The sequence below is a fragment of the Oryx dammah genome, unplaced genomic scaffold (genome assembly GCF_014754425.2).
Source record: "Oryx dammah isolate SB20612 unplaced genomic scaffold, SCBI_Odam_1.1 HiC_scaffold_21, whole genome shotgun sequence".
Classification (NCBI taxonomy): Eukaryota; Metazoa; Chordata; class Mammalia; order Artiodactyla; family Bovidae; genus Oryx; species Oryx dammah.
The window spans coordinates 724,276-743,074 of NW_024070205.1; the positions used below are offsets into that span (position 1 = coordinate 724,276).

General features: G+C 59.6%; 1 protein-coding gene across 2 annotated transcripts in view; it reads left to right on the forward strand.

Annotated features, from left to right (window-relative positions):
- Positions 1–18,799, forward strand: part of PPP1R12B (protein phosphatase 1 regulatory subunit 12B) — a 165,287-nt gene that overhangs the window by 48,989 nt on the left and 97,499 nt on the right. For both annotated transcript variants that reach the window (XM_040263204.1, XM_040263205.1), the window contains exons 3-12: positions 3,666–3,784; positions 5,262–5,421; positions 6,507–6,651; positions 7,580–7,654; positions 9,125–9,204; positions 9,690–9,883; positions 11,737–11,849; positions 14,216–14,416; positions 15,263–15,345; positions 16,217–16,342. In XM_040263204.1, the coding sequence (XP_040119138.1) occupies positions 3,666–3,784; positions 5,262–5,421; positions 6,507–6,651; positions 7,580–7,654; positions 9,125–9,204; positions 9,690–9,883; positions 11,737–11,849; positions 14,216–14,416; positions 15,263–15,345; positions 16,217–16,342 (1,296 nt within the window). The remainder of the gene's footprint in view (positions 1–3,665; positions 3,785–5,261; positions 5,422–6,506; positions 6,652–7,579; positions 7,655–9,124; positions 9,205–9,689; positions 9,884–11,736; positions 11,850–14,215; positions 14,417–15,262; positions 15,346–16,216; positions 16,343–18,799) is intronic.

Here is an 18,799-nt window from a genome sequence, read left to right on the forward strand (position 1 = left end):
TTTCCTCTAGAAGGTGACAGGCGGAGCTCAGCCTGGCGTCATGCTGGCCTAATCCTAGGGGTCTCTCTTCCTCCTTCTAAAGTGAAGCTGAGACAGACAGTGACTGCGATCGCTTTGTTGCCGTGGTTTCTTTACCCTGGCTTGTGGATGAACATGGTTCCTTTGGAAATAAGTTCAAACTTTAAGTGTCTGTTGCCGGAACAAACGCTACCTTGAGTGAAGGGGACTGGTGAGAGCCACTGCCTCCTCAGGCACAGACGGCCAGTCAGACGTGTGCAGGCCTGCCCGGAGGCGCGAGCTGGACCAGCCCTCCTGGGGCTGCTGCTGGCCGTCCTCACCCTCCCCATGTGTCCCCATGCAGGCCCGCAGAGCCCCCCTGCCCCCCAGAGCCTCCCCCACTGCAGAGACCCCCACCCCCTGCCCACAGAGCCGTCTTCCGCAGAGCCCTCCACCCCCGCCCCCTGCCCGCAGAGCCCCCTGCCTTTCAGGGCCTCGATCGCAGGGCCTGTGAGCGGTGTTTCAGAGATTAGCGCCCGGTTGTTCCCTCATTTTTCTTTTTGTATCTTAAAAATACATATCTTTTGTACCTTAAAAATATATCTTAAACTATACTCTCATTCCCAGAATCTGTAGAAAGTCTAAATTTCAAGCAAGTGGAAATGAAGAACAGCCAGACTCGCTTTCTAGGGAAGAATCGATGCATTCTAGTGAGATGACCTTTTTTAGTATCATATTTCAACTCTGTATGATATATTTTTAAAAAGAGATTTAGGGGCTATGATTCCTCTTTTGGAGTTCAGGCCTGTTGCTAGTTAGCTGGGCATCTTACCTTCCTGTTACCACTAAGTGTCTAACTTAGAGGCGGCAGATTGACCCAAACGACAGCATTTAGTTTGGTTTTATTGTTTATATTAGTGGGGCTAATTTATTCTGAGTTTTGGAGCACATCTCGTTTTCTTTGTTCGCCCCTGAGGATAGTAGCAGAAAGGCCTCACGTTGGTGGTGACGTAAGAGGGGCACGGAGGCTTCACTTTCTTTCTTCCTTCTTCGTCCCTGGCCGAGCTGTGCGTGGCTTGTGGGACCTGAGTCCCTGACCAGGGACGGAGCCTGGACTGTGAGAGCTCCACATCCTAATGACTGGGCCTCTGGGGATTCCCAAGAGCGGCTTTATTTTCTGAAGGACATGTTTACTGAGCTAAGAGGTATTTCTGAGCCTCAGGGTAACTGTAAAGATCCTCAGGATTACAGTAAATATTACTTCATGGACACTGCCTTGCGGTCCAGTGGTTAAGGTTCTGTACTACCACTGCAGAGGGCGCGGGTTCCGTCCCTGGTGGGGGAATAGAGATCCCTCATGCCGCACAGTGAGCGCAGAACAGAAAGAAGACGTCATGGGTTGGCACTTGTTCAGGTAACAGTGTGAACCTGGAGAGGCTCCGCCCCCAGGGTAAGGATGGCCTGGGGCAGTGTCTCACTTGGCACGCATCCGTCTGATTCGGGGAGACCCAGGTCATTTCTGGACAGGAGTCTTCTCCATCAGGGTCCGAGAACTTCTCAGGAAAGGGAAAAGCAGGGCCTTTATGCCCGAGGGACATTGCCGCTGACCCAGTAAAGAATGGAGAAGGTGTCAGAGTGGAGCGGCTCCACGCTGGGTTTATTTCACGTGGTGTTTGTGGGTTGCTAAGAGAGAGCGCACGTTGGATGTCACAGCGGTGATGCCCGTGAGGAGGACACAGCTGTTGTCTGGAGCCGCAGTCAGCTGGGGGGCGGCGTCGACATCCCTGTGTGTCTCCGGGGCCCAGACTCAGTGCCGGAGGCCGAGTCCAAGGAAGAAGAGGGAGGGCTCAGTTGTCAGACATGCAGAGGCCGCTCAAAGGGGCTTTAAAGACATGGAAAGTTCCTAATAATAGCAGGAAAGGGGAGAGAGGGAGGGTGTTTCATCAGTTGGAGGCACTGTCAAACTGTGGGAGGCAAGTGAGCTGTTGTGTTTGGGGATAATGCGGGGTTCAGGGCGAGCAGAGAGGGTGCAGCTCAGTCAGGTGTGTGTGCGGGGCTGACTGGGGGAGTGCGGGGTTCAGGGCGAGCAGAGAGGGTGCAGCTCAGTCCAGGAGTGTGTATCCTGTGCTCACTCTGTACTCTCTGCGTCTTGGTCTCTCAGGGCTGGGAGGTGAGGCAGCGCGGGCGTGAAGGGCAGCAGATGGCCTTAGTGTGGTTAAGGAGAGCAGAGGGAGCAGCTAGCCTCGGCGGAGTGTCTGTCCTCTGAGTCTGTGAGGGAGGGTGGAGACGGCTCAAAGTCAGATGAGTTCGTGTGTGTGCAGCCCGCCTGAAAGGTAGACGCACTTGGGGGCGCTCCGTTTATACGAGGTACTGAGAGTGAGGAAGCAGTGCCCTTGAAAAACGCGCCCTAAACCCAATAGCTGCGGGCTCTCCTCTGCCCGCTCCTGAACGCAGTGGCCACGTGCTATCTTTTAAAATCTTCTGCAGGGTCTTTGAAATGTTGCTGCTGTTTGGTCATTCAGCCGTGTCTGACTCTTTTCGACCGCATGGACTGTAGCCCCCCAGGCTCCTCTGCTCCTGGGATTTTCCAGGCTAAGTGGAAAGTTCTGGAGTGGGCTGCCATTCTCTTCTCCTGGGATCTTCCTGATCCAGGGGTCAAACCCGCATCTCCTGCTTTGGCAGGTGGGGTCTTTACCACTGAGCCCCAAGGGGAGCCTCAGTGTGCCTAAAATGTGTGCCCTTTAAATGCAGAAGGGGACCTGTGCATGCTTGCTGCGTTGCTGGCTGAAGTCTAATTTAAGTAGCTTTTCTTTCTCCTTTAAAGACCTGTATTGTGGAGAGCTCTGGCACTGTTGGGGTTCTCACTGGCCCCAGAGTAACTTGACGTAGTGCCAAGATGAACTGGAGCTGAAGTCAGCAGACGGGGCCATAACCTCTGTCTTTTACCTCTAATAGTACCCATGGAGCCTACTTCCTAAAGTTGTTTAAAACTCATTATATAATTGTACGTGAAAGTACTTTGAAAATCAGAAAGGATCCATGTAAGTTACTAAAGTTACCAGGCCTTTCTTCTTTAGGATTGAACACTGTATTGGCTTCAATATAGACTCTAACATTTCTTCAGTCATTTAGTCGCGCCTTAGAGTGCAGATGTCATGGAGGTGGCTGGTTAAAGGGAGAGTTCTGTGGGCGCATGACCCAGGCAGGCTCCTGAAAGTTCTAGTTCGTCCTTTATTCTCTTTCGTGCCCTGGCTCCGCTTAGTGTGCTCTTAATGGGAATGGGGGCCGTTCCTGTGGGAATCACTCCTTTCCGTCTCTTCTGGGGACTTCATTCTCAGCATCAGCGGTGTCCCGAGTCCTCCTGGAAGCCTGGGTTTGGACTCAGCCTGGGGTGAGCTTTAAGGCGGCGTGTCGTTTCCAAAGTGCCTTGCTGCCCATGAGAGAGAGAATGGGGTTCAGAAACGAGTGTGAGAAATCGCTCTTGGAGGCGTCGTTCTCACCAAGGAACAGAGACGCTTTGATCCCAACTGTTGAAGGCTAGTGGAGTGCCTTATCTGGGACCACACTAAAACTCCAGACGGAGGCCACGCTCTGCGCGGAGCCCGAGGCGCAGGAGTGCCGCTGGTCTCAGACTGGAGAGGGTACTGATTCTGATCTTGTCTGCATAGGTATTTCATTAACCATGGAGCCAGCGTGGGCATCGTCAACAACGAAGGTGAAGTCCCCTCTGACCTTGCAGAAGAGCCTGCCATGAAGGACCTTCTTCTGGAGCAGGTGAAGAAGCAAGGTGAGCTGAGGGCCAGAGGGCAGGAGGGGCCTGGGCGCTGCCGTCGACACCGTCTGCTCATGCCGGCCGTCGCTGCTCACGGCACGTGCCTGCTAGTCCTTGCGCGCGGATCGCCCAGGCCAGACTCCAGGGGCGCGCAGTCGGCCTGCCCCTGCAGCCCTAGGCTGTGCGTCGCGGCGTGGTCAGGCGGCCGGTGGGCGCTGCGACGCTGCAGGGCAGGCTGAGGAGGGGCGTGCGACAGCTCTCACGCGTGCAGACCACAGAGGCGGCGGCCTGTGCCCCTCTGAGCACTGGCCAGCCCTGTCTCCGGCTTTGCGCCTTTCCTCTTGAGCAGAGCTGAGCGTGGTGCTGGTGGGACATTTGCTACAACCTCTGAAGTGACCTCTGACCATTCTGATGATGAAACTTCCGGCAGTTTGTTACAGTGAGGAAGCTAATGAGAAGAAAAACTCTGAAAATACTTACTTTATATTTTCAGAAGATTCCCCTTCAGAGAGCTGGTCAGGATTCTCCGACTAGAGGTCTTTGGGTTCTTTTAATTTAAAAAGTTGCGAGTGACCCTGGGCCTCCATGGCAGGGAGGACAGGCCTCGGGGTGTCTGCTGGAAGCCGCGGGGCTGTGTGGGCCGAGGGGCAGGGATGTGCCGCCCTTCTGGGAGCCCCCGCACCCACAGTCTGCAGTCCACCCCGGGGGTCTGTCTGCCGTGACCTTCCAGACGCAATCCCTGGCGGCCGGGCGGGCCTGCGCTCACACCACCCAAGGCTGCCTTTGCTCCAGCAGCAGAGCTGAGGCGCTGAGACAGCCGAGTACCTGCAGAGCTGAGATTACTAACACTTAGTAACTTGTCCGTGATGTTCTGAAGGGAGATGGAATCCCCCGGAAGTGTCTCTGTGCTCAGCTGCTCCTCAGCTCTGGGCCACAGAGCTTCACTCGGCATGTTTCTCTACTCAGGGAGATGAACTTTAGAGGGAGCTAATTTATGATATGATGCGTGGAAGTAAGTATATGATGCCTGGAACTAAGATTGTTGACCGCAGTCTTGGGTGTAGCATGGGGACAGGAGGAGCAGACGGGGGCTTAGGGGTGACCATTCTGTGGCCCCGAGTGACCGCCTGACCTCCGCGTGTTTATTCCCTCCTGCGTTCAGTGGGGGTGGTGACAGCGGTTGCGTTTGCGCCGGAGGGCTGGGGGAGACGCACGGGTCAGCATGTGAAAAGGCTGTGGCTGTACAGCTGGAGGTGTGCAGGGGGGCAGCCCGCCCGCCTTCAGGTTCTTAAGGCCAGAGCGCCTGCGGGCCTCGGTGGGCCTGCCGTCTGTGTGAGCCTGGTGGCCTCTCCCTGGGGGGCTGCTGGCGCCGTGGACGCCGTGGCTCTTCTGATGCTGAGTAGCTCCGCGACGGAGCCGCTGCAGGCGCTTGGCCCTGAGGCGGGCCCTCCGGGCCGCGGTGGCCGAGCGGCCGTCTGCTGTGCCTCCGCAGGGCTGGACCTCGAGCAGGCGCGGCGGCAGGAGGAGCAGCAGATGCTGCAGGACGCCCGCCAGTGGCTCAACAGCGGCAGGATCGCCGACGTGAGGCAGGCGCGCTCGGGGGCCACTGCCCTGCACGTGGCTGCAGCCAAGGGCTACTCCGAGGTCCTCAGGTGGGTCCGCATGGCGGCCGGGGCGCACAGCCAGGAGCAGGCGCTGCACCGAGGTTCCCAGCGCCCCCGCCCTCCCCGCCCCCCCGTCCCCTCCCCCTCCCACTCCCCCTCCCCTCCCCCTGCTCCCCGCCCCCCGCCCCACCCTCCTCGCCGCCTTCCCTTCTCCTCTACCCGCTGGGTCATTCCTGCCCTCCTCCTGGGCCTCTCCTGGCGCTCCGTGGGGAGCGGAGCCTGGAGGGCCTGGAGGGTCTCCTGCTGCTCGGCGGTTCGTCTCCGGCTCCCCCGCACACCCTCGGCCGCCCCCCTGCAGTACAGGCAGACGTGCATCCCCGTGTCCTCTGTGGACTCATTAGGCTGGTGGCGTAGGTTTCAGGGGATCTGTACTCGCTGGGTTGGGCGGTCGCCCATGCAGGAGGGGTCTGGACTCCTCCACCTCCCCGTCCCTGTCCTGCTTTGTGGAGCCTCGGGGCCACCTCCCTGTCCCTGCCTTGCTTTGTGGAGCCTCAGGGCCGGGCGGGCGCAGCACCGGCTGCTGGCAGCTCCGTGTGCGTCTGTCAGCAGATGTTCTCACTGCCCGTGTCCCGGGACGAGGCTCCTGGTCTGTGTGGTGGGGTCGGTGCTCCTGTCTTCAGGGCAGGGTTCCCTTGTTTGCTTCTCTGGAGGCCCGCACGGTGCTGCCTCTGTCAGCCAGGGGTCATGCCAGCCTCCACGTGCCCCGCGGCCTCGGAGCCTCAGCGGGAGCCTCTGCAGACACTCCTGCGGTGGGAGGCGGCAGACCGCCCGGAGAATGGGCGCGGGGAGAGGATGAGGGGCCGGAGCCTTCCTGGTGGGGCCGTGGGCCGGGTCCCGGACGGGGCTCTGGGTGATCTCTGTGCTGGGGGCTGTCGTGGCTGCACCCCAGTGTGGCCTCGGTCAGGGGGGACTCACCTGTGGTGGCTGCGTTGATGCCTGAGAAAGCAGACCTGGGCTCGGCACCTGGGGTCCGGGGCCTGGGCCTGGGGTCTGCAACATCAGACAGATCGCTGTGCGTTGGGCAGGGAACCCCGATGCAGAGGATCTGAATGTCTCGTCCGTATTCTCCTCAGACTTTTGATTCAGGCTGGCTATGAGCTCAACGTCCAGGATCATGACGGCTGGACCCCTCTGCATGCGGCTGCGCACTGGGGCGTGAAGGAGGCCTGCTCCATCCTGGCGGAGGCCCTCTGCAATATGGATGTCAGGAACAAGCTGGTGAGTGGGCTGGCCCCCAGCGGTGTCCTGGAGCACAGTGGCCAGGCCTGCCGTCCGGAGCAGGCACCACCGGCAGCTAGAGCCCTGCACCCGCCCCATCCTCTCCCCCCCGACACGGCACACTCGCCTGCCGACAGGAGGCCCGCCTGCTGACTGTTTCCATCGAAGCCCCTGAAACAGAAAGTGAAAGAAGGAAATGGTCTCACCGCAGCAGAACTGAGCCGTGGGGAAGCCCGAGACCGCTGTCGAGGGAGAAGTGTGAAATGCGTCAACTTTTCATTCAGAAACCTAGTAGCTGAACCCTGCTCACACCCATTCTTTAAAAACCGTGGCGCTGACTGCACCCTCGCGTTTGGCTGAAAGCGGTGTTGTCCAGCCCCCCTTGAGGCAGGTTAGAGGCCCTGTGGCTTCCTCCCACCTGCTGACTGCGGACGCAGAGGCCTGGCTGCTTACTCAGGGGACCTGCCCCGACCCACCTGCTCACCCTCCGTCTGTGGGCCAGGGCCCCTCGCTGCGCTGTGGCCTGAGGGTCTCACTTAATGGGCTGCTTCCTGTGACTCGTCCTTAGTGCCCACACCTAGGCCTCCTTCCAAGGCCTCTGAGAGCCCCTTGCTGAGTTTATCGTAGCGACTGTGAGCTTTTTGGAAGAGATACAAGCAGAGATTTCAGTTGATCATTTGCCGAGAGACAGTAAACACTAGAAACGAGGTGAGGATTTCCTGCTCACTGTTGGCACAGAATGCAAAGCCCTGTGCAAAGTCTGGGGGGTCCGCTGTTTCTTACGTCCCCTCTCTGATAGAGGAGGGCCTCATCCTGGCGCTAGGTCGGCGAGTCAGGGAGGCAGCGGTCGGAGGGTCAGAGGCCTGAGGCGAGCGCCAGCTGGTCTCTGGGTAGAGGCGCGTGACCGCGGCATCTGTCTCCTCACCAGGGCCAGACGCCATTCGATGTGGCCGACGAGGGCCTGGTCGAGCACTTGGAGGCGCTGCAGAAGAGGCAGAGCGCGGTGAGTCTGCGTCCCAGCAGTGGCCCCTGTTCCTCCAGGAACTGTCCACAGTCCGTTAGAGGGAACATCCCAGAAGCCCTTGCTGCTGAAGCTCGCTCGGTGTCTCGTAGCACCTGAGGGCAGCTGGCAGGTCAACGCGGCGAGGGCGGCTCTGGCTGCCCTGGAGCTCTAGGCAGTGAGGGTGGTGTGTGGGAGTCAGTGCTTTCCAAACAGGGAGTACCAAGTTGAGGATGTCTCGTGACTTCCTTATTGACTGAAAGGACTTCTGTATTTAAAGGAGATTGACTACAGGGAGGAATATGTTTCTTTCTTAGAAAGCAATCAAACCCAGGAAGCTCAGAGATGTGGCCTGGGCCGGCGCTTGGTCAGTGATTCATACCTAGCCCAGGTCCATTGGATATCCACAGTCGCTCCCTTCCTGCTCTCCTGAGTGTGTGATGGTTTGCTCCTGGGCCCGTGGCGCAGCGCCTCTCAGGAGGACCACGGAGGCGTGTGCCCACGTCCAGGCGCAGTGTGGAAGCCCTCCCCTACCAGGGCGAGCAGGGAGTGAGTCACACTCCACTGCAGGAGGGCTGTCGGTGGGGAGGACAGACTCGAGCAGCTCCCCTTGGGGCGGGAGAAGGTCACGCCCTCGCTTTCCTGTGCTCCCCTCTGTGGGGCCGTGGCTCGGGTTCAGAAGAGCGTGCAGAGCCATTCTGAGGGGAGTGCGCGGGGCTCCCAGCGCGCAGCACCGTCGAGCTGGGGCGGGAGAGGCCTCGCTGGGGAGCACAGCCCCAGAGCGCAGACGCACTGGGTCCCTGAGCTGTCGCAGCCTTGCGGACATCAGAGTGTGATTTTCATGGTTGTGTGTTCATTGTTTTATGAATACTGTTTCTGAAATAGTTCTGGGGCTCACGTGGGAGTTGCAGGAACACGCAGAGAGCTCCCATGCGTGTTTGACCCAGTGTGGCTCCTCTGAGCATGGATAGTATCTTCACTAAATGGCATCTCCCACGACTGGGAGTGGTGCCTGCCTTTGCCTCCGCATAGCTTTGGGGTCGGGGATATAAATACATGTTGTCTGGAGTGTGTGTCTAAGTGCTGGGCAGGTTTTCCTAAGGGCTGATTTCCCATTTGGCACCTGTTTCTCTGTAGAAGCCTTGCCAGCTTAATTCAGATTCGGGATCATAGAGCGTTCTCTCACAGGCGCTTCTGGCGCTTCACGCTTCGGAGTGCGGTTTGGGGGCGATGAGGTTTGGATGTTTAGGAGGCGGGTGTCGCTGAAGCTCTGGTGCCATGGTTCTCCTCTTCTCACTGGCTGAGGGCTTTCCTCTGCAGTCTTCTTCTGAGCAGACCCCCTGCTGTGTCCCCTGCCCCGTCCCGCCTCCCTCTGGGGCTGGTGCAGTGATAGAGCCGCTGGAGTTCTTCTCGTCACTGCTGATTTCTTCCCCATAGTCAATGTCTTCCCTTTCCTGTTTTCTTGATTTCCAGCTTCGAAGTGAAAAAGAGACACGGAATAAGCTCATCGAATCAGACTTGAACAGCAAGCTGCACAGTAGACTCTTCAAGAAGTAAGATATTTGGGTTTGAGCACAGCTGCGTGTGGCAGACTTGGCTTGAGAATTCATACGGTGAAGAGACTGGTGTCTGATTGTAGCCAGACGGTCTTTAAACGTGGGGGGATGTTTGATGGGTGAGGAGGTAGATGGCATGGCCGTGGGGGCCTGCGAGTCGGGGAGTGTGTGCTCACTTTGTGAAGGAATGGAGGCCCTGTGTGTGTCAGGAATCGTCTGTTAAACGACTTGCTAGAACTGTTCACCTCGTTCACCACGACCATGAGGAGTTGTAGCCCCGTTTCCTGAGTGCAGAACAGCCAGGTCTCCTTACGTCATGCTCTCAGGTTGGACACTGGATGGACCCAAGGGAGCGTGTGTGTGTTCCTGTTACCACTTCGACACAGAGGTTCCTAGGCTCGTCCCCTTCTACCAGCTCCACAGTGAGCTCAGAAAGCGGTTTCTCCTCTCTGAGTTCCTCAGATTTGTCATCTTTACTTTAGCAAAGAGAAGATGCTCTGTGAGGAGGAGATGGTCAAGTCCCAGCGAGCGGAGGAGGAGAGCAAAGAGTCCAGCAGCTCCAGCTCTGAGGAGGACGAGGGGGAGGACGAGGCCTCGGAGTCAGAGGCCGAGAAGGAGGCGGGGGACCCTGAGGCCGGCCGTCCGCAGAGTGCGGGGGGCCGCCGCGTGTCAGAAGGCAGGTGGAGCCGGCCTGGGGGGGACTGATTCCCAAACAGGGGCCCCGGATCGCTTTCTTATCCCTTCTCATCATGTGAAGCCCCTTCAGTTGCTGGTTGGGGATGGAAGGAGGAACACAGTCCTGGTTACCTTGCTGACTCTTAAGGTGCGCGTCGTGACGAGGGTCTTCAGTTTCCTGTGCAGTGAGAGAGGGGTGCTGAGCTCAGTCGGACCACCAGGCTCCGGGTTAGCCAGGGGTCTCTACTCGCGGGCAAACAGACTCTGGGCTCCGGGTTAGCCCAGGGTCTCCACTCATGGGCAGGGGACGCCAGGCTTTGGGGTAGCCGGGGGTCTCCACTCAGGGGCAGGCGGATGCCTGGAAGAGGACCCCAGGCTCTGGGTTAGCCTGGGGTCTCCACTCGTGGGCGGGGGACGCCAGGCTCCGGGTTAGCCCGGGGTCTCCACTCGTGAGCAGGGGACGCCAGGCTCCGGGTTAGCCCGGGGTCTCCACTCGTGGGTGGGGGATGCCTGGCAGATCTGGGTTTTGCTGGGTGGGTCTGCCTGCAGCAGTGGCCCTGCTGGATAACTGGGGGCTCGTGGTGAGTTCAGACTCCACAGGCTGGAGCCTGTGGTCACCACATGTTCCCCTCCAGAAGCGTCCCGAGAAGATGCAGGGTTTTCAGTGAGGGGGCGGGCCCGCCTTGGCTGAGAGTCGAGTGTGTGTCCCCCCGGAGCCTGCCCGTCCCTGGCACCCGCTCTGTGAGGGGTCTCCTTTACTGACGTGATTTCTGCTGTTTCAGGGGAGCACTGCCCTTGTCCAAGACTGGCCTAGGGTCAGTGTTGGGGGGGCACACCCAGGCCAGGGGCCACAGAAGGTCACAGGTCAATCCTAGAGTCAGTGTGGGGGTAGGGGGGCATGCCCAGCCCCAGGGGCCACAAACAGTCAGGAGTCAGGCCTGGGGTCAGTGTGGGGGTGGGGGGGCATGCCCAGCCCAGGGGCCACAGATGGTCACGGGTCAGGCCTGGGGTCAGTGTGTGGGGGGCAGAGGGCACACCCAGGATATAGGCTCACTGGGTCAGCCCTGGGACAACTCATGTGGTCACTGAATATTCAGGGCAGTCTGAACGTCTCTGCCCAGGAAGACTGCCTCGTGGGGTCACGGGGCTGGGCCTTGGGAGTCCAGGGGCCAGAGGCGCAGCAGCCCCGGGCACAAGCAGACGGGTTTCTGCCGACACCCGAGGAGGGAGCCCTCCATCTTGCGTCACCACTGTGCCCCCAGGAGCGCCGGAGCGTGCTCTTCCCCTGCGGGCTGCCCCGCGGGCCCCGGCCCCGCCCCCGCCCCTACCACGGCCACAGCATGCCCCTGCCACCGCCCCACCCCGTCATGCCACGCCCCTGCCACGCTCTGCAGCCTCCCTGCATTCCTGCCCTCGGAGGGCGGCTCCTCCCTGAGCCCTCCACGCTCAGCACTGGGCATGTGGGACCTTGTGTTGTCACCGTGATTTTTTGCATCTTACCTCTCCTTTTTCTAATTGCCGAGGAAGCAAGGTCTGTCTTGTACTTTCTCTGGCTTTTTCTGCCCAGCCCCCAGAGTGGGTTCTACCTGTACTTACTGGTGAACTGTATGTGTGACATATAGTGAGGAGAAGGCTGTCCATCGTTCATGTGGGAGTTGTTGTCAAGACAGAATCTAACTTGAGCCTGTTTTCTCGTAAGAGGCAGGGGTTGCTGGAGCTTTCATCGTGGTTGGAGTCTAAGCCTTCCTTGGCCCTGGTGGTCTGTGTGATGATGGGTAAATCTTTTGTGTCAGAACAGTACAGACTCCCATAAGGGTTTCCTAACGCACCTGTTGCTTCTGTCTTTCACCCCAGATGGCGGGCCGGGCGCTGTCCCCAGCCGTCCCAGCTCTGACTGCAGGAGCAGCGTCGCGGAGCGGACCCCCGCAGCCCTGCAGAGCGCCGCCCCCGCCTCTTCAGCCAGGAGAGTGAGTGTGCGGTTAAGCTGGGTGTGCCCCCGTTGTAGTAGCAGGCAGGCGTAGAGGCCTTAGAGACGCACTCACGCCTGCCTTCTTGCCTGAGTCCAGCTGACTCACAGCGCTGTGTTTCAGTTGTACAGCAAGGTGATTGTTAACACGTGGTGTATATTTTTTCCAGGTTTTTTCCATTATAGATTATTACAAAGTATTGAGCAGCAGGCGCCAGTGTTACACAGCAGGTCCTTGTTGTCTTATATACTTCCGTTGTTTAGTTGCTGACTTGAGTCTGACTGCAACCCCCATGGACTGCAGCCCGCCAGGCTCCTCTGTCCATGGGGTTCCCAGGCAAGAACACTGGACCAGGTTGCCGTGTCCTTCTCCAGTTTTATATGTAGTAGCGTATGAACGTTAATCCCCCATTCTCCGTTCACCCCTCGACCCCTTCTCCTGTGGTGACCGTGAGTCTATTTTCTGTCTGTGAGTCTGTTTTGTAAAATCGTTTTTCTTCAACTCCACACACGAGTGGTGTCGGGATGCGTGTCTCTGGCTGCACGCGGTCCGACCGTCTCCCGGTCCGTCGGAGTTGCCACGGGTGGCATTGGTCCACCCCTTTCGTGGCTCTGCCGTGGCCGAGTGCTCATCACATCGTGCGCTGTGTCTCCACACGCCCCCGCCATGGCATGCTCAGCTGCCGTGATGGGCAGAGACAGGGTGGCTTGCACGTCGAGGCCTGTGTCCCACCGTCCAGAGGCTGGCAGCTTCCGTCCATGGTGAGGGCTCTCCTCCTGGCACTCAGACGACCCCCTGGTCTCCAGATGCTGTCACCTGGGTGTCCGGGCGTCAGGATGTGGGTCTGGGGGGTAGACACAAGCAGGGCGTTCCTGACTTGCCCTCAGTGTGTTTTAAAGAGCTTGTGGCCACCGCGTGTGGGTGGCCAGGCTCCAGCGCCAGCAGCCTGGGACCAGGGGAATGCTGCCGTGGCCTGTCGTCCCCGAGTCTGAGGTTGGGGCACGCGGGTCACGGTCGGGCTAGGCAGAGGCCGGCTCGGGTGCAGCCTGGGCACTGCAGCAAACACGCGCGTCTTCACTCTCCCCCCGTGAGTGAGGTCTGTGCCGCTGCTGGCGGGAGGGCAGAGCTCGAGGGGCTGAGGGCTGGCGGCCTCCCGCCCTCGTCTGCCGGAGGCTTGCCGCGGGGGAGCCCCACACGCTGTGGCTGAGATGCTTCTGCAGGCGCTCCCTCACTTGCTGGCCCCTCGGCGCCTCCCGCGTGCAAAGTGGGCCTCTGGTGTCCTCGTGGGGACCAGGAGGCAGAGGCTCGGCCACTCCGCGTTCCTGGGCGCTGCGGTGAGCCGTCGGGCGGCACCGGCAGGATATGGTCCTCACTCTGTCGTGAGGAGTGTGACCGGATCAACTGCTCTTTAGGAGGAAAAGGACTGGATTAGGAAAGCCACCGACACACACCCATGCCACTTTGCTCAGAAGATGCTGGGGGGAGTTTGGACGGCTCTTAAAGAGCCCACAGGGTGCTTCTGCAGAGCCCCTAGGAGAGGGGGTCTCAGCACGGCATGAGGCTTCTGCTGCGTTCCCGATGTGCCAGCAGCAGAGCTGGCCTGGTTCTGGAGCGAGGGCGGTGCTCCGGCAGGGCCCCCGCGGCCAGGGAGGCGGTGGGCCGGTGGTCCCCAGGCCGGCTGTGCCTCAGCCTGGCTTCAGCTGACTCCGGTCTGTGATGCGTTCTGAGGTTTGTGGAGATAAGATGCTTAAGGACAGTGTAAGCTCTCCATGAGTCTTTCTTTTCCCACATGAACATTACTTTTTAATGAAATGATGGTGATGAAAATGGCAATTCATTTTTGAAAACTGTTCTCTTGGCAGAATTTAAAACCTGGCAACTGTATAACTTCTACCATTTTTTTCTTTTTGATTTTGCTGCTTCTTGAAATCTGAAATGCTTAGAACTGCCGCCTGTGTCAGAGAAGCTGTTTTCTTGAAATAAGCAGCTAGAGTTTGGGGGGGAGAGGCCTGCAGTTTGTGTCAGGGTTGCCTTAAGTCAGCTCACCGCAGCCCCGTGACAGGGCCGTGCCCATCTGTGTTCCTCAGGGTCCATGTGTTGCAAGAGGGTCAGCTCTCGGCCAGGTTCACAGGTGGGCAGGGGGAGGCGTGGAGAGGGGCGGGCTGCTGTCCCCCGGCCCTGTGTCAGCACTCCCCCTGCTGGTGGGTTCTCCGGTGGGCACCCTGCGAGGGCTGAGGGCTGCTGGGGGGGTGCCCGTGGCGCCTGGCCTGCTCTGGGCCCCCTGCTCTCCTCACGTTGCCCTCGCCGCTTGGCCAGGGGTGGGAGGAGCCGTCGGGACCTCACCTCCGGTGCCCCTTCCCTCGTAGCCCTCCAGCCTCTTCAGCAAGCCGGAAGAGACCAGGGACGAGTCTCCGTGTTCGTGGAGGCTGGGCCTCAGGAAGACCGGCAGCCAGAACGTGCTGAGTGAGGCCGCCGGGGCCAGGGAGGCCCTGCGGGACCGGGGCGCATCTGTCCACCGCTCGGCCTCCAGCCCCCGCATCTCCACCCTGATGGACAGCAGAGAAAAGGTGCGGGGCCTCTCGGCAGCAGCTCAGCCTCGGGGCCGGACACACAGTGTCTAGTGCCTGGTCTGGCTCTGGAAGCACGGAGCCTTTAAAAGGAGGCAGGCATGTTGGCCATCAGGTAGCTGTTGGCTTGCGATGACTTGGTTGTCCAAGAAAGAAAAACCCTTTTCCTTTTGGCCTGCCTTCTGCTCATCCTTCCCCTCCGTCCTCCCCGAGGGCAGGAGCGTGCGAGCGTGCAGGCTCGGATTTGGCCTAAAGCGTGCTCTGACCCAGCAGCAGTGGCTCCTCCTCTTGGTGTTCGGAAGCAGAGTTCCTTAGCTGGGCTTTCGAGCCTAGTGAAGCTCGGGCATCTGAGCACTTAGGTGTCCCGGGGGCTGAGCCCTCACCTATTGCTCACTGGGAGCCGTGGGTTGTGGTCCTGAGATGGTCCGGGTTCCACGGGGCGTGCTGGCGGCTTGCCTGAGTGGCCGGGTCTCCTCCGAACGCAGCCCCCTCACTCGGCCCTGTGTTTCCGGAGACGCTCGGGCCAGGGTGTCAGCACGCCTGCTGAGCCTGTGGCTGCCTCTCAAGGCGGAGAACGTCAGAGCACAGCTTGTCTCGAGCTTCTCGGTCCCCTTCTGGTGGGACTGCCGCCGTTCCCTTTTTGGTCATCCCAGCTTTTCCCAAGAGAATTCCCTCCCTACATGTTGGCGTCTACCGGAGGAGAGCTGGGAATAAGCCTTTGTCAATACCACTGAGCAGGAGTCCGTGTTGGGTCTGGAAGCAGCTCGCGCGGGTGTGTAAGCTCTGCTCCGCTGCCCGGTGGGTCAGGGGGTCCTTCTCTGTGCTTCACTTGCTTTGACTTTGCAGGAGAGAGAAACCAGAAGCTCCTTGAGTTCACTGGGGCTGCGGAGGCCGGGCAGCACTGGCGACCTTGAGGAGAAGGAGAACAGGTACTGTCGTGCCCCGCCCCCTGTCCGGGACCCCCAGCCCCACCCCCTCAGGTCCTCAGTCCAGCTCGGGGTCCCCGCCCCGCCCGGGGGCTCGCGTTTGTGCGCAGCGGGCTCTGTGAAGGGGGCTCAGTGTCCACGCGCGTCTCACACAGGGCCCGCCCCGTGGGCAGCACTAGAGACCTTGTTACAGAATGGGGTCGAGCAGCTTCTAGTTTGTACATCCACGTTAACTAAGATGAGTGTGGGAACTGTGACCTACGCCGCGTCTCAGAGACGCCCGCCCGCGGGCTGGAGCCGGCTCCTCAAGGCGCGATCCTCCCCACCGAGGCTCAGGCGCCGCCTGCGGCCTGCTGGCGGTGCGGAGGCCTGGTCCTCCGGGGCCTGCTGGAACAGCCTGTACTTGCCTACAGTCCCCGCCTGGGGAGGGCTGCTGGGGGACCGGGGAGGCAGAGGCCCCGAGTTGCCAGCTGGGGGTGAGCCTCTTCTGGGTGTGCACCCTGCTGTGAGCCGAGGGGCTTCTCCTGGACGCTCGTCCTGTCCATCCCCACTCCCGCTCTGCTTGATTGGAGTGATCTGCCCTAGGCTGACTCGCCAGCCTTTCAAAACGAGGAGCAAAGTGACCACTCCTTCAGGAAGCTCCAGACCCTGGGAGCGAGGCCTTGGTCCTCAGTGAGGCGGGCTGGCCCTGAAGTGGGTGAACGGGCAGACAGAGATACTGAGCCGGTCCTCCGTCTGCACAGGGAGCAGGGGAGTCTGCAGACAGGCCCTGGGAGGGTGTCCCGTGTGCCCCTTTGCCATGCTTCCCGATGCCCCACCCCCGGCGCGGCGGGAGGCAGCGGCCTCAGTGCAGCCCTGCCTGTTGCCTCCGCAGAGAGTCGGCTGCTAACCTGGTGCGCAGTGGCTCCCAGCCCCGGCAGCCCTGGAGGGACACAGCCAAGGGGAGCGAGACCCCGCAGACGGCCACTCCCTCGACCTACGTGTCAACCTTCCTGAAAAGGTACCCGCCCCCTCATTCTGGCTGTAGACAGATGGGCAGTGACTGCATCCAATTACCATCACAAAAGTGAATCAAAAAATTAATTGCTTTTAGATTTCTTGGGATTAACATCTTAAGTAATTTTAAATTAAAATTAATTTCTTTTCCTAACTGAATTAGAGTAAGCTAATTCCAACTTCTCCCCACAGACAGATCTGAATACATACTCCACTCTTTCAGTCCTGTGCAATCTGCAGCCACTTTTGGCTTCCAGCAGTCTCTTGAGCGGGACTGAACTTAAGCCCCGTCCTCCTCTGCAGTCTCACCTGGGGAGCGGGGAGGCGGGGGGCGCCCAGCGGGTGTAAGGGGCAATGGGGACAGGTTTAATTCAAGAGTCTTGCACTGAAGCCTGTTCATTCAGGGACTTGAGTTGTTGTCTTTCTTCATGACTTTAACGGCCCTCAGATCCATCAAGACGTGAAACTCGCGAGTGAGGTGCAGAGAAGGTGCCCGGGCGTCCTGCCCCTCCCTCATCTGTGTGCCCCTCTCTGCAGTCACTCTCTTTGCCCTGCACCAGCCAGCGAGCAGCGCACCTTCGGCAGAGCCCTGAAGCTGAGACACAGTTGATGTTCCAGCTTAAACTGTGCTGCTCATGTGGAAGAGTCTGACTCTCGGGGCTTCTTCTGAATTCTCTCTTCACTCCCCCCGTCTTAACCCCTCCACCTGCCTCTTCGTGCCGCAGTCTTCATCATCGGGCGTTTTGGTGATTGGTTGGTTGCCCTAGATACAGGCTTTGGCCACAGACTGTGTTTGGGTTACAAACCGTTTTCATTTGATTGGAAGGATCTTATTAACCAATTAACATCAGAACGTGGGCATCGTTCGGAAATCAGAGAACCGCTGTTGCCTTTTTATGTGTCCTGTCAGGAGGCTCGGCTTGGACAGTGTGCCCATCCAGTTCAGGGGTGCACCGGGGGCTTGTGCCGTCGCCTCCGTGCTTCTGGCTTTACTGGGGCTGTTGCCTGCTTGTCTTCAGGGCCGAGGCCTTAGTCTGAGTAGATGCCTTCCTGCTCCTTACGTTTGGATCCATGGCTAAGAAGAGTTCTCAGGGAGAATGGCGTCCTAGCCCGAGGGGAGGTGAGGCTCGGGTCGCTGTTCCAGCCTGCTGGGGCACTGTGGTAGGCTGAGACGTGGAGGCATGGAGGGAGTGACGTTTGGTGGGCAGATGCCATCTGCACAGTCTTGGTGAGCTGAGAGCTGGGGTTGGGGGAGGGCCGCTTCTCTAGGGCGGGAGTGCACTTTTGCGAGCGAGTCTGAGAGCGAATCTTATTTTATGATCTTTCAAAAGGAAAGAATCATCCACAGTTGCTGTTTCAGACAGAAAGCGTGAGTAGGTACTTGTCATGCTTGGACTATGCCAACTCTCAGAAACTTCCCGTTTTCCTTTCTAGGCAGAAATTCCTTTTGTACAGCCCAGTAAGATGCGTCTTTTGCCCAAGAAGTCTTCCTGACCACTTTTGTTCACACCCCCAGGTTGCTGTTATGGTCAAGTTTTTAAATAAATTCAGACTCACATGATTGCCTGCTGCAGTTGAGGTGGTGGTTGTGTGTCTCGGTGGAGCAGAGGAGCTGAGCTTTGCCGCCCCCCGGGTGCTGCTGCGTGGACGTGGCCCCTGGCCCCTCGGTGCCCTGGCCTCTGGCCTCTCTCCGCGCTGCGTAGACGTGGGCCCTGACCCCTTGGTGCCCTGGCCTCTGGCCTCTCTCCGCGCTGCGTAGACGTGGGCCCTGACCCTTCGGTGCCCTGGCCTCTGGCCTCTCTCCGCTGCTGCATGGACGTGGGCCCCTGGCCCCTCGGTGCCTGGCCTCTGGCCTCTGTCCGCACTGCACCCCGTGCTGAGTCTCTGCTCCAGAGTGTCTCTGAGCTTTTGCAGCGGTGCTTCTGTTTCAGGGAGGCCTCTGGGCCCACATGACTTTCTGTCTTGGGGGTTGTCAGAGTTTTTTCCTAATGGCTGTTTCCGGTCTCCCCTCTCAGGCCCACTGCGTCCACGCATTCTGCTTCCTCCTGTTGCACCTCCCCTCCTGTCCTCCTCCTCCGCCCAACTTGCGTGAAGTGCCCAGCTGGGCGGGGAGGTGGCGCTGGGCGGGTGGTGAACCACGTGTCCTGGAGGAAGTGACCGTGTGCCGTTTTGCAGTGCGTCCTGTGCTGGGCGTAGTGGCCCCTCCGTCTCCACCTTGCAGCCCATCGCAGCCCACTCCTGCTGCCTCCCTCCGCAGGGCACGTTGCTGGTCTGTGCACCATGGCAGGTAAGCACTGGGCCGCCCGCAGGCCCACAGGTGCGCCGTGGCGAGCTTGCCGTCGGCGTGGGTGAGCAGCCACCGGAGGCCGCCTGTCTTGTCAGTGGAGGGGCGCTCAGGCTTCAGCTTAATACGACCGCTTTCACTTCTCGGCAGCCCTGCAGCCGGGGCCGCGAGCCCAGG